Below are 14,809 nucleotides of genomic sequence, written 5' to 3'. Positions count from 1 at the left end.
AATGACGTTAAACACACGTGGAGTAACTGTTGAATTGACTTCTGTGCCCAGTGGGAAGCTATTTAATGTTATCATGGTGGGTTACTGATAGACTGGGTGTTTACTAGTGTTACATTTATTAGTTACAGAGATGAAAGAATATGATACAGATGTTAATGTTGTTCAGAAACAACATATGGATTTCATTGATTGAGGGCAACATGCAAACAATACTGCTAAAGGCCTTTCAAACAGTTCACCATGTTCTGTCTATAATACAAGTCAAATGTATGAACAAACAGGTATAACAACAAAGAAGACTATTATATGAATAGTGCTTTGCAGTTGACAAATGGGTTAATAAACATGGGTGGTTACTGTAATATTCCTATAGGGATATATTCAAACCATATGGTTTGGAGCTGAGCTGTAGCCTAGGAGATATCACAATCTTTCACCAACATCACAATAGGCTGTTATGCAAAGTGTGTAATACTTCCTGCACAGTCTGTGTGGTAATCTTATTTAGTAGAAATGAGACCATACTCTGTGATAATTGCAACTAATCAGATTCGATGTGCGTTTGTTGGTGATTTATCTATTATCGCTGAGCTGACAGGCAAAAAAGACAAATGCTTGTATCCACCACCAATAAATATCAATCATTTTGCAATCTGTCAGGCTATAATATTATAATATGCTCAGCAGAAAGGCTAAAACGTGTGTGTGTGTGTGTGTGTGTGTGTGTGTGTGTGTGTGTGTGTGTGTGTGTGTGTGTGTGTGTGTGTGTGTGTGTGTGTGTGTGTGTGTGTGTGTGTGTGTGTGTGTGTGTGTGTGTGTGTGTGTGTGTGTGTGTGTGTGTGTGTGTGTGTGTGTGTGTGTGTGAGTGCGTCTGTGTGTGTTGCACCTCAAGGAAATGGTTAACTGATCTGTGTATCCTTCCTGTTTGGCCCTGTCCGGGGGTGTCCTTGGATGGGGCCACAGTGTCTCCTGACCCCTCCTGGCTCAGCCTCCAGTATTTATGCTGCAGTAGTTTATGTGTTGGGGGGCTAGGGTCAGTTTGTTATATCTGGAGTACGTCTCCTGTCCTATTCGGTGTCCTCTGTGAATTTAAGTGTGCTCTCTCTAATTCTCTCTTTCTCTCTTTCTTTCTCTCTCTCGGAGGACCTGAGCCCTAGGACCATGCCTCAGGACTACCTGACATGATGACTCCTTGCTGTCCCCAGTCCACCTGGCCGTGCTGCTGCTCCAGTTTCAACTGTTCTGCCTTATTATTATTGGGCCATGCTGGTCATTTATGAACGTTTGAACATCTTGGCCATGTTCTGTTATAATCTCCACCCGGGACACAGTCAGAAGAGGACAGGCCACCCCACATAGCCTGGTTCCTCTCTAGGTTTCTTCCTAGGTTTTGGCCTTTCTAGGGAGTTTTTCCTAGCCACCGTGCTTCTACACCTGCATTGCTTGCTGTTTGGGGTTTTAGGCTGGGTTTCTGTATAGCACTTTGAGATATCAGCTAATGTACGAAGGGCTATATAAATAAATGTGATTTGAAAATTTGATTTGTATTAAAACTAGTCAAACACTGTTGCTCCAAAATATAGCAAGTGTTCTTTATTCAACTTGCTTCACTTGACAAGGTACAATACATATTGCACAAAGTGAATTGAATGTAATAATGAAACTGCATAGCAATCATAGCAGAGCTGTTCATTCCAAAGACAATTACCAAATTAGTGTTTATTAGTCACGTACACAGATTTTCAGATGTCATCGCAGGTGCAGCCAAATGCTTGTATTTTCTAGCTCCAACAGTGCAATATTATCTAGCAATACAGGACAACACACACAATGCGAAAAGTAAAAAAAGAGTTAAGTATCAGAATTAGCAATACCAGCTAGGTTAATAGAAATAGGAATCAACACATGTAACTAAGCAAGTGTAGGCCTATTATAACCTTGGATTGATTAAGTATTAGCATTGGTTAATGTTATTCAATCATGTAACATATAAACTAAACATTTAGAAGTTAAAACCAAAAATATAATATAAATCGGAGCATGACAGTTGTCTATGTCACTGCCTCTCCACCCCGGTGAGGATGGGGTTCTCCTCAGCAGGCCAGTCCCTGGTCTCCAAAGCCACCTGGAGTTTCTGCCAGAAGACCCTTGTGTCCTCCCCAGCTCTTGGCCAGCTCAGGTAGGTGCGTCTCTTCACCAGCCTCCTCATGCGGTGGTAGGGTGAGAGCTGGTGGTCTGGGATCTCTTCGAGAAACACCAGGATCAGCACATCCTTCTGCTCATCAAAAAGACGGAAGCTGGAGAGAGCAGTCTTTTATTTCAGTGTTTGCGTAGACAACCCAAGTCCCATACACGGTGTGATTTTCCAAAAAACATCATACCTGATGTTACCACATTGCACATGGTTTTTTCTCAACAACTCAGATGCAAAGCCGCAAGAGAATAGAAATTGTAAAATCAATGTTTAAATGTCAATTGTCTATTTGTATAGAAACAACATCGGTCAAATAAAGCACTTTGCTGTTCTCTGAGAGGAGTGGGTCTGGGACATTGAGAGAAATAAAGGGAATATTAGCTATGAAGCTTCAGGGAAACAAACCCCTGGACAGTCATACAACTATAAATAGAAACACAAAACCAACCTGGCCACCTGGATCTCTCTGGAGCACCACTCGCTCTGCAGATATCGGTGGGTGATCACACAGATGGTTTTCCTGCTCCTGTAGATGGCGTCTGTGATGTTCTCTATGATGGGTTTACCTGTGGAACACGGTGAGAAACAAATCCTTTGGAAGCAGTGATTTTTGACAATGTACCTACTAGTTGTAAGTGTATGTAGTTACTGGGACACACCAGCTGACTACGTGTTGCAACTGAATCGGCACAATCTTAGTGTTATGCAACTTCCTGTTTCAGATGGCATTTAGTGCTGTACTGGATCCAGGTCACTCACACAAGCCTGTGTTTAATCCAGAATATTAATCTAAAATGTGAACTTTCGTATAAAATGTCTGAAATAACAATGCATTTCAATACAATGACCAATTGTTGTGCTAAATATGTGATACCTGGCTGGAAGTCCCGGTGGTGAAGACACAACTTCCAGCCCTGCTCTCCCTCCAACTCTGGCAGCAGCTCCCTCACGACCCAGCATTCATCATGGGTGTTGTAGGAAACGAAGGCATCGTACTGATGAGGAGTTTGTCTGTTCCTCCGCTTGGAGTCATGGAGATAAGCCAGGAAGAGGTAGTAGGCATATACCACCTGCCACCTCAGGAGATGATAGATAAAGGACCCCAGCAGGGTGAGGAGGACCAGAGAAGTGGTTGAGATGAAGTAGAAGATGCCTAGGTCCACTGAACAGGAGTGGGTGTCCAGGTCCAACAGTTGAGTGTCCTTGAGATCGTCTGGATAGCTACATGGATAGTCATGGGCATAAGCAACTTGTGTTTGGTTGTTGCTCTCAGCCCATTGAACAAACCAAGCATTTCTGCAGTCACAAATGAAAGGATTCCTTTGCATATCCAGGAGAGTTAAGGCTGGGAGAGAGTGCAGCACTGTCTCATTGGTCCATGTAATTTTATTCTGTCTCACCTTTAAGAAATGGACTTGAGTGAGATTGGCTTCTATAAGGAAATCTAATGACTCAAGTTCAGTTTTGGAGATGGTGAGTCTTTTAAGCTTGGGGATTGGGTGAAAGAGCTCTGGGGAGAGGGCATGGAAGAAATTATGGCTGATATCAAGGGACGACAACTGGGGTGTGTGAATGAATGTGTCAGGGTGCAGGTACGCAATATGAAGATTCCCTGCTTGGAACTCTGATAACATGTTCAGACCTTCCAGAAAGTTGGAAGGTAGACAAGAATGTCTCATATACTTACTATAATGCTGACTAAATATGTAGAGGTTTTCCAGAGATGACAGGTCAGTGAAGGGTGGTTGTTGTAGTTGTTCATCTTTTTCATATTTGATAGCATTGGAAGCCATATTGAGAGTTTTTAAGCTTCTAAGTCCTTTGAACACAGCACCTCGGATTTCACTTTTACCTATAACATTGTTTAGCAGGACAAGATTTTTAAGTTTGGCCAAACCCACAAAGGCTCCATCTTCCAGTGTCTTTATGTCATTGTCATATAAAGCCAAATCCTCAAGTGATCTTAAGCTTTTGAAGTCATTTGTTCTGATGTTGGTTAGTTTATTGAATCCTAAATCCAAGCTCTTTAGATGTTGCAAACCCTTTGTGAAAGCCTTACCTAAGTTTAGGATTCTGTTCCTTCTAAGTGTCAGGCTATTTAAGGCCCTTAAATCCAGGAAAACACACCCTTCAAGGTTTGAGATTAAATTGTTGTTAAGATAGAGTTTTTCAAGTCTTCTTAGATTGGTGAAATCCGAGCAGCCTAAAGTTTTGATGATGTTGTGGCTGAGATCCAATTTTTTTAATGTGCGGAGATTCCTTGTAGCATTCGGCACAGAAGAGAGGCCATCATAGCCTAGTCTCAGAGTTTTAAGATCTTTTATTGATCGAAAAGCAGCTTCTGACAGGTCAGTAATATTATTACCTGATATGTCCAGGTCAGTCACCTTTGTGCAGGACTGCAGCAGCTTGTCAGAGACACTACTGAAGTTGTTACATTGCAATCGGAGGGTCTTCAGTGTAGGTATGTGGCAGGCTACATTAATGAGGTTATCTTTTCCTATTTTATCCAGCCCCAGAGATGCCAACGAAAAGTTGATGCTCTGGAGCACCGAACCAATACCCTGTAAAGACATGTGAATGCCACTCAAGTCGAGGCTGCTCACATTACTCAGAAAATACCTGTCCGCTACATCCCATTCCATGCTTCCATTAATGCCACAGAAGGAGAGGTCTAGTTTCTTAAGATAGGGAAAAATATCTGCTGTGACACTGAAGATCTCCAGAGGATTCCTGGATAGATCCAGCTCTGTCAGCCCTATTGACCTATTTGATATTTCCTGTGACTGCAAAGAGTTCAAGCTGTTGTTCCCAATGAACAACTTCAGCAAGCTTGGCAATTGTAAAATGTGCTGAAGCTCCTTGAAACAATGCAGTTTGTTGCTGGTTAAGTTGAGTACCTTCAAGCTGAAGAGTAACTGAAAAGATGAGGAGGCAATACTTGAGATGTGGTTGTTCTCCAGGTGTAGTACTGTGAGGTTGTCCAGGCCCTTAAACATTTGGTCTGAGAGGGATGTGAGTTTGTTGAAGGACAGATTCAGCTGCTCTAGAGCCACCAGGTCTGAAAAAGACCCATTCTCAACATGAGAGATCCTGTTGCTGTACATGATTAACATGTTGAGGAACTTTAGATCTTTGAAGTCCTTACTTTTTATCTGTGAAATGTTATTCTTTGCTATGTTTACAGATCTCACCAATAATGGGATGTCTGCTGGTATGGCATTGAGGTTCCTGCCATCACATAGCACAGACGTGTTTAGAGATTCCCTGATTCTGCAGTGTTTCATTGTGTAGCCATTTACTGGATTAAATAGAACCCAGAAATACAGAAGAATGCATAGAAAGAAACTCAACTGAGAATATGTAGACCCATTTCCTTTTCCTGACCAGGTTATTTTCAGTTCCATATTAAGGAGCTTCGTTTCCTTTTTTGGAAGAAAAAGTGTCTTGTCAGCAACAAATAGAGTCCAGTGAGGTTCTTCTCAAGACTCTTCCTGATGTATTCCACTTATAAGCTGCTTGAGATCTAATGTAAATAAAATACAAATACAAAACATTTGAAATAACTGCTTCATCATAGGTGTAGGACATATGTCTTTCGTTAATTACAGAATGAAAACAGACTGCAAAAAAATGTGACAATCATATTTCATCAGTTGTTCTAGTGCCCAACTCAGAAGATACAAGTGGATTTTCCTGGTTATGATTGTGCCGGATTCATATTTACTTACTGTAATTTTAACAATGTGATAGTATTAGTCAATACTGTATTCACTGAAAGACGTCACATAACCCTAGAAACCTAAAAGACGTTTCCTTGGTCATGTCACATGATGGCGAATAACTATATGGACCAGAGTTTATCATATAATTGCATACATTAATCAATCATTTGACAGCCCTACTTAGGGGTAATCCAATTATCCAACTTGGTTCCTAAACGGTTAACTTCATATAATGGTAAATAATACTATACTGAAGTAGTCAAACTGAACAAAAGCTGTTAAACAAGACAGAGGTAAATGTGAAAATATATAACTTTTTACTGTTTTACTCACCACACGCAGAAGAGGACATATGCTTCTCAGTCTAACAAGGGTTTACAGTAGTATTCATGTGATCATGGAATACGCAACATTTCGCAAGTAGTTCCTCAGATAGTCACATGCCATTTTTACTTCTGTTCTTCTGTAGAACATACTTATAACTCCCATATTGAGACTGTATACTAATAGTCAAGGAACAGTCGATTTCCTGTGCAACTTGCTCCTAGCGATCAGTTGGCGTCGTTTTTTAATAACAGAAGGTTATCAAGGAATAAGGAAACATTGCTGAAGGCCTTGTAGCGGTATTGTTAGAGAGGGGTGAAGATAAAGATTTTGTTTGGGCGCCAGGCAGGTACTAACCATGCCGAAAGGAAAATAGTAGGATAGAGAGAGTACCACTACCAGACCCACACACATCAGCAGAAGAGACTGCCTAGAGTGTAGCCTGTTTACCACATAGCCAGTGGAGAGAAAAGATAAGACACACCATATAAAAACACATGACAGCACAGGAGTAACCCCACCAATAATAACTCACACAATAATAATGGCAGAGCAATTTAAGTTAACGGCAACTTCAGAGAAACAATTTACAAGAAAGGACGCAATCATCAATATCAGAGGATTTGCAATAATCTGTAATCTACCAGTGGAGGAAGTCAGAGGGTATGCATGGGGGGGGGTAGACAAAACAAAATAGTACATCAATACAGACAGAAAGAAACAGTAACACCGATAATCGAGTTAAACATTTTACAAAATCAGCACGCTGAAAATAAACAAGACTTCTGCAGCATTGCACACTACAATCAAACTGCCGCGCCAACCGAGAGCTACCTCCCAGAGTGCCGAAAGAACTATCTTTTTAAAATTGTATTTATTATTATTATTATTTTTGCCGGAAGAACTATCGTTATTTCCTCCTTTCTGACCTCTGATGCGCTCTTAAAGTGGCAGCACACGGTGAAGGCTCCGTGCTAGGATTTCGCCACAGCCTGAACTAGTTGTTATATAACAAACTTCAAATGACCTGGTATGAGGTCACCCAGAGTTGTGCTTTATTAGAATCTGTTATATTGTTTTCACATTTGCTGTAATGTTCAATTCTCATACAGTGGCTCAATACAATAATTTAATTTCAGAGGTGGAGACAGGAGGGGAGTATTGTAGGGAGACAGAGGTGGAGAGATTGAATGGAAATAGGATAAAGCAGGGAAAGAGGAGGAGGAGAGGGAAGGTGAGAGAGGTTGCCAGGAGGAGAAGTGAGTATCAACCAATCAATCAAATGTATTTATAAAGCCCTTTTTATATCAGCAGATATCACAAAGTGCTTATACAGAAACCCAGCCTAAAACCCCAAACAGCAAGCAATGCAGATGTAGAAGCACAGTGGCTAGGAAAAACTCCCTAGAAAGGCAGGAACCTAGGAAGAAACTTAGAGAGGAACCAGGCTGAGGGGTGGCCAGTCCTCGTCTGGCTGTGCTGGGTGGAGATTATAAGAGTACATGGCCATTAAGGCCAGATCTTTCTTCAAAATGTTCAAACGTTCATAGATGGTTGTATCGTAGTGATTGTAGAGGGTGCAACAGGTCAGCACCTCAAGAGTTAATGTCAGTCTGCTTTTCATAGCCCAGCATTAGGAAATCGAGAGATCAGGTGCGGTAGAGAGGGAGAAAGAGAGGGAGAGAGAGAGAGAGAGGGAGAGAGAGAGAGAGAGAGAGAGAGAGAGAGAGAGAGAGAGAGAGAGAGAGAGAGAGAGAGAGAGAGAGAGAGAGAGAGAGAGAGAGAGAGAGAGAGAGAGAGAGAGAGCGAGGGAGAGGGAGAGGGAGAGAGAGGGTCAAAAACAGCAGGTCCGGGACAAGGTAGTACATCCTGAGAACAGGTCAGGGTTCCATAGCCGCAGGCAGAACAGTTGAAACTGGAGCAGCAGCACAACAATGTGGACTGGGACAGTCAGGAGTCGTCAGGCCAGGTAGTCCTGAGGCATGGTCCTAGGGCTCAGGTCCTCCTCCGAGAGAGAGAGAGAGAGAGAGAGAGAGCATACTTAAGTTCACACAGCACACCAGACAAAACAGGATAATTATACCAGATAGGACAGACTGACCCTAACCTCCAGGCACATAGACTATTGGAGCAAAGATACTGGACACAGACAGGGAGCAAACAAAGCAGGCTTCTAATTGTTCTTCTATAGAATATATTCATCCCCCATCTCAGGGCTCACTTTCTGATCCAAGGGAAATTAATGCAACATTTTAGTCTTTTTACCAAGAGTTCTAAAATACTATATCCAATTTGAGCCAGACAAATGTAAGCAGTTTTAAGGATCTTGATTTGCCCGTATTGGATGAGAAGCAATCTGAGGATCTGGGCCGATCCATCTCATTAGAGGAACTGGAGTCAGCACTGAAAGGTGCTAAAAAGGGTAAATCACCTGGCCCGGATGGCGTTCCACCTGAATTGTCACTACATTTTTCGGGCATTTTAAGAACAGTATTATTCGAGTCAATTCATTCGGCCAACGACAAGGTTTTTTTTTCATGAGCATACAAACTCTGCATGAATCTCTCTACTGCCATAGAAAAGGAAAAAACACACAGATTGTGTTAATTACCATCTGATATCTGGACTTAATCCTGACCAAAAATTGTATTGAAAAGTATTGGCATTACCCAAATACTTTTCCGTCCGTAAGTTGATTCATGGACCAGTCAGGTTTTATGAAAGGCCGCCTTGCAGCTGACAATGTCAGTTGAGTAATGCAGGTAATACATGAAACACAACGCAGGACACACTGTGTGCGCTGCTGTCTCTAGATGCTGAGAAGGATTTTGACAGGCTTGAATGGCAGTACTTGTGGGCTACCTTGGAGAAATTTGGTTTGGGAAAGAATTTTATCGATATTTACATTTACATTTAAGTCATTTAGCAGACGCTCTTATCCAGAGCGACTTACAAATTGGTGCATTCACCTTATGACATCCAGTGGGACAGTCACTTAACAATAGTGCATCTAAAACTTAGGGGGGGTGAGAGGGATTACTTATCCTATCCTAGGTATTCCTTAAAGAGGTGGGGTTTCAGGTGTCTCCGGAAGGTGGTGATTGACTCCGCTGTCCTGGCGTCGTGAGGGAGTTTGTTCCACCAGTGGGGGGCCAGGGCAGCGAACAGTTTTGACTGGGCTGAGCGGGAGCTGTACTTCCTCAGTGGTAGGGAGGCGAGCAGGCCAGAGGTGGATGAACGCAGTGCCCTTGTTTGGGTGTAGGGCCTGATCAGAGCCTGGAGGTACTGAGGTGCCGTTCCCCTCACAGCTCCGTAGGCAAGCACCATGGTCTTGTAGCGGATGCGAGCTTCAACTGGAAGCCAGTGGAGAGAACGGAGGAGCGGGGTGACGTGAGAGAACTTGGGAAGGTTGAACACCAGACGGGCTGCGGCGTTCTGGATGAGTTGAAGGGGTTTAATGGCACAGGCAGGGAGCCCAGCCAACAGCGAGTTGCAGTAATCCAGACGGGAGATGACAAGTGCCTGGATTAGGACCTGCGCCGCTTCCTGTGTGAGGCAGGGTCGTACTCTGCGGATGTTGTAGAGCATGAACCTACAGGAACGGGCCAACGCCTTGATGTTGGTTGAGAACGACAGGGTGTTGTCCAGGATCACGCCAAGGTTCTTGGCGCTCTGGGAGGAGGACACAATGGAGTTGTCAACCGTGATGGCGAGATCATGGAACGGGCAGTCCTTCCCCGGGAGGAAGAGCAGCTCCGTCTTGCCGAGGTTCAGCTTGAGGTGGTGATCCGTCATCCACACTGATATGTCTGCCAGACATGCAGAGATGCGATTCGCCACCTGGTCATCAGAAGGGGGAAAGGAGAAGATTAATTGTGTGTCGTCTGCATAGCAATGATAAGAGAGACCATGTGAGGTTATGACAGAGCCAAGTGACTTGGTGTATAGCGAGAATAGGAGAGGGCCAAGAACAGAGCCCTGGGGGACACCAGTGGTGAGAGCGCGTGGTGAGGAGACAGATTCTCGCCACGCCACCTGGTAGGAGCGACCTGTCAGGTAGGACGCAATCCAAGCGTGGGCCGCGCCGGAGATGCCCAACTCGGAGAGGGTGGAGAGGAGGATCTGATGGTTCACAGTATCGAAGGCAGCCGATAGATCTAGAAGGATGAGAGCAGAGGAGAGAGAGTTAGCTTTAGCAGTGCGGAGCGCCTCCGTGATACAGAGGAGAGCAGTCTCAGTTGAATGACTAGTCTTGAAACCTGACTGATTTGGATCAAGAAGGTCATTCAGAGAGAGATAGCGGGAGAGCTGGCCAAGGACGGCACGTTCAAGAGTTTTGGAGAGATATGGTTGTTGTTTTATATGCTAACCCTGTTGCTATGGTTTCTACTAATGGCGTGCGCTCAAGTTCATTCCCTATTTTTCGGGGAGGTAGACAAGGGGACGGCCTATCCCCAACTATATTCATTATGTCGCTACAGCCGTCAGCACTACATCTAAGGCAGAATGTAGTTGCTTCGCCAACACTGATTAAATCTTCCTCTCATATCATATCACTATATGCAGATGATATTCTCCTCGTAACGGAGGGGAGGAGTGGGACTAGACGGGACACTCATATATGTGACACATATCTAGAATTCAATCTCATATTTATTATCCACATTTGAAGAATTCAAATTGCTGTCCGGGTATAAAACAACTTGGACAAAATCAGCATTAATGTTACTGAATGAAGCGGCCAAGGAACTTTCACTTCCCTCAACAATTCCTATGAAAACACAGTCCACTTATTTGGGTATTAGTATACAAACATCCCTGCATGGTCGGTCTGGTGAAGTTTAATTATGAGAAAATTTACAAGGAGGTTGAACGAGATTTAACCGTTTTGGAGAAGTTGCCTGCTTCTTTACAAACTAGGGTCGCTACCATTAAGGTGAATGTGTTGCCACGTATCAGTTTCCTGAGCATGATGATCCCACTCCCTCTACCTGTAGGCTATTGGGGAAGGATTGATAAACGTATGATGATCCCACTCCCTCCACCTGTAGGCTATTGGGGAAGGATTGATAAACGTATGATGATCCCACTCCCTCCACCAGTAGGTTATTGGGGAAGGATTGATAAACGTATGATGATCCCACTCCCTCCACCTGTAGGCTATTGGGGAAGGATTGATAAACGTATGATGATCCCACTCCCTCCACCAGTAGGCTATTGGGGAAGGATTGATAAACGTATGATGATCCCACTCCCTCCACCTGTAGGCTATTGGGGAAGGATTGATAAACGTATGATGATCCCACTCCCTCCACCAGTAGGTTATTGGGGAAGGATTGATAAACGTATGATGATCCCACTCCCTCCACCTGTAGGCTATTGGGGAAGGATTGATAAACGTATGATGATCCCACTCCCTCCACCTGTAGGCTATTGGGGAAGGGTTGATAAACGTATGATGATCCCAGTCCCTCCACCTGTAGGCTATTGGGGAAGGATTGATAAACGTATGATGATCCCAGTCCCTCCACCAGTAGGCTATTGGGGAAGGATTGATAAACGTATGATGATCCCAGTCCCTCCACCTGTAGGCTATTGGGGAAGGATTGATAAACGTATGATGATCCCAGTCCCTCCACTTGTAGGCTATTGGGGAAGGGTTGATAAACGTATACGTAAATACCTTTGGAATGACAAACATCCGAAGATTAGGTTTGAGGTGTTACAACGACAGAAGTGTAATGGTGGACTTGCATTAAAACATTTTTTTTATTTACCACCAATCTCTCCAATTACTCCCACTTAGATCATGGTTTGATCAGTCTACATCATACTCTTGGAGAACTATTGAAGAATAACTTTTTCCACCTACTAGATTGCAGGATGTGTTATATTCAGGTATATCTAATAAGAAATGCATGCTGTATTTTGGTCCTATGAATTCTAATACAACACAGAATTTTAGGAAGGTTGAGAAGTGTGTAGGTGTTAACTGTAAATGGCATCTCCATACACCTCTATGGCATAACAAGGCTATCACTTCCGGTAATAAACCTTTTGAGTCTAGAGCCTGTTCTGCAAAAGGGGTCAATAATCTAGGGGATATATTCAACTCAAAAGGGTGTTCTTAGTTTTCAGGAACTTCGTCTTCGTTTTGATTTGCAAGGGTCATCATTCTTTCTATATCCTACGGTCAGCACTTCGTGCCTGTGGGGTACCATGAGATACACGTCTGGGAAGGCACCCAGTGATAGAGTGGATATTTACATTCCAGTCCAGAGGTTTAGTCTGCTATTAATGCTCATCTCAACGATTAAAGCAGAAAGATCTCTCATTGGTTAAAGCATGGGTAAATGATTTGACTGTTGATGATGAAGCTATCGACTTGGCGAATGTCCGGGAGAATATATTTCACTCAAATAACCCGAACAAATACTTAATTTAAAACAAACTTTGTCATAGATCTTACTGGACCCCGCTTGTAAGATTTCATGCAAAACAGGCTCAAAGCCCATACTTTACCTATGGAAAATAGCCATAGTTTAAGTACAAAAAAAGGGGGGAAGATTTTCATTTGATAATGATTGGGTCACCAGGGCAATGCAAAGACAATTGTTCACCAAAAGAAAAGCTAAAAACAACAACCAATAGTTAACAAACTAGTTAATAGAAATCAACACATGTAACTAAGCAAGTGTAGGCCTATTAAGTCCTTAGAATGACTAACATTAACGAATGCTAATTCTAAATCAATCATTTAATATATAGAATTAATGTTTAAAAGTAAAACCAAAAATAGAATATAAAATCAGAGCATGACAGTTTTCAATGTCCCCGTCTCTCCACCCCGGTGAGAATGGTGACATGGAGATAAGCCAGGAAGAGGTAGTAGGCATATACCACCTGCCACCTCAGGAGATGATAGATAAAGGACCCCAACAGGGTGAGGAGGACCAGAGAAGTGGTTGAGATGAAGTAGAAGATGCCTAGGTCCACTGAACAGGAGTGGGTGTCCAGGTCCAACAGTTGAGTGTCCTTGAGATCGTCTGGATAGCTACATGGATAGTCATGGGCATAAGCAACTTGTGTTTGGTTGTTGCTCTCAGCCCATTGAACAAACCAAGCATTTCTGCAGTCACAAATGAAAGGATTCCTTTGCATATCCAGGAGAGTTAAGGCTGGGAGAGAGTGCAGCACTGTCTCATTGGTCCATGTAATTTTATTCTGTCTCACTTCTTCTTCTGCGATTGTTTGAGGATGGCACCCCATATCAAAATATTTTTATGAAAAAAAGGAGAGAGACAGAAAAGAGACACAAAAGAGACAGACTTGAGTGAGTTTGGCTTCTATGAGAAAATATAATGACTCAAGTTCAGTTTTGGAGATGGTGTGTCTTTTGAGCTTGGGGCATGGGTGAAAGAGCTGTGGGGAGAGGGCTTTGAACCAATTCTGGCTGGGACAACAACTGGGGTGTGTGAATGAACATGTCAGGGTACAGGGACATAATATGAAGATTCCCTGCTTGGAACTCTAACATTTTCAGACCTTCAAGAAAGTTGGAAGGTAGATAAGACAATCATATACAGATGAAGTCGGAAGTTTACATACACCTTGGACAAAAACATTCAAACTCTGTTTTTCACAATTCCTGACATTTAATCCAAGTAAAAATTCCCTGTCTTAGGTCAGTTAGGATCACCATTTAATTTTAAGAATGTGAAATGTCACAATAATAGCAGAGAGAATTATTTATTTCAGCTTTTATTTCTTTCATCACATTCCCAGTGGGTCAGAAGTTTACATACACTCAATTAGAATTTGGCAGCATTGCCTTTAAACTGTTTAACTTGGGTGAAACGTTTCGGGTTGCCTTCCACAAGCTTCCCACAATAAGTTGGGTGAATTTTGGCCCATTCCTCCTGATAGAGCTGGTGTAACTGAGTCAGGTTTGTAGGCCACTTTGCTCGCACATGCTTTATTTTAGATCTGCTCACACATTTTCTATATGATTGAGGTCAGGGCTTTGTGATGGCCACTCCAATACCTTGACTTTGTTGTCCTTAAACCATTTTGCAACAACTTTGGAAGTATGCTTGGGGTCATGTCCATTTGGAAGACCCATTTGTGACCAAGCTTGAACTACCTGACTGATGTCTTGAGATGTTGCGTCAATATATCCACATAATTTTCCTCCCTCATGATGCCATCTATTTTGTAAAGTGCACCAGTCCCTCATGCAGAAAAGCACCTCCACAACATGATGCTGCCACCCCCGTGCTTCGCGGTTGGGATGGTGTTCTTCGGCTTGCAACCCTCCCCCTTTGTCCTCCAAACATAACGATGGTCATTGTCCCCATATGCAGTTGCAAACCGTAGTCTGGCTTTTTCATGGCGGTTTTGGAGCAGTGGCTTCTTCCTTGCTGAGCGGCCTTTCAGGTTATGTCGATATAGGACTCGTTTTACTGTGGATATAGATACTTTTGTACTCGTTTCCTCCAGCATCTTCACAGGGTCCTTTGCTGTTGTTCTGGAATTGATTTGCACTTTTCTCACCAAAGTACGTTCA

At 43.0% G+C, this 14,809-nt stretch overlaps 1 protein-coding gene and 1 pseudogene across 2 annotated transcripts; both read right to left on the bottom strand.

Moving 5' to 3' along the window:
* Window positions 1-1,578: 1,578 nt before the first annotated feature.
* On the bottom strand, window positions 1,579-7,105 carry LOC123991245 (toll-like receptor 13). Of its 2 annotated transcripts, XM_046292640.1 has the most exons (4): window positions 6,253-7,105; window positions 3,069-5,720; window positions 2,643-2,760; window positions 1,579-2,297 (listed from the first exon to the last, which is right to left on the bottom strand). In XM_046292640.1, exons 2-4 carry the CDS (start codon window positions 5,599-5,601, stop codon window positions 2,057-2,059), a joined length of 2,892 nt encoding a protein of 963 aa, XP_046148596.1. In that variant the 5' UTR covers window positions 5,602-5,720; window positions 6,253-7,105; the 3' UTR covers window positions 1,579-2,056. The 2 variants fall into 2 exon arrangements, with proteins under 2 accessions (XP_046148596.1, XP_046148597.1); XM_046292641.1 differs by lacking the exon at window positions 6,253-7,105 and having other exon boundaries at window positions 5,549-5,702.
* Window positions 7,106-13,068: 5,963 nt separating this feature from the next.
* LOC123990402 lies at window positions 13,069-13,780 on the bottom strand (annotated as a pseudogene).
* Window positions 13,781-14,809: the final 1,029 nt, after the last annotated feature.

The sequence above is a fragment of the Oncorhynchus gorbuscha genome, linkage group LG12 (genome assembly GCF_021184085.1).
Source record: "Oncorhynchus gorbuscha isolate QuinsamMale2020 ecotype Even-year linkage group LG12, OgorEven_v1.0, whole genome shotgun sequence".
Classification (NCBI taxonomy): Eukaryota; Metazoa; Chordata; class Actinopteri; order Salmoniformes; family Salmonidae; genus Oncorhynchus; species Oncorhynchus gorbuscha.
This window is presented reverse-complemented; position numbering and strand designations above follow the sequence as displayed.

Bases quoted from the DNA above. Each gene is read 5' to 3' on its own strand.
- LOC123991245 (XM_046292640.1), bottom strand. From the start codon at position 5,601: ATGGAACTGAAAATAACCTGGTCAGGAAAAGGAAATGGGTCTACATAT. The intron at 2,761-3,068 runs GTATCACATATT...CGTGTTCCACAG, and splicing joins CCACCGGGACTTCCAGCCAG to GTAAACCCATCATAGAGAAC. The intron at 2,298-2,642 runs GTTGGTTTTGTG...TGCTCTCTCCAG, and splicing joins AGAGAGATCCAGGTGGCCAG to CTTCCGTCTTTTTGATGAGC.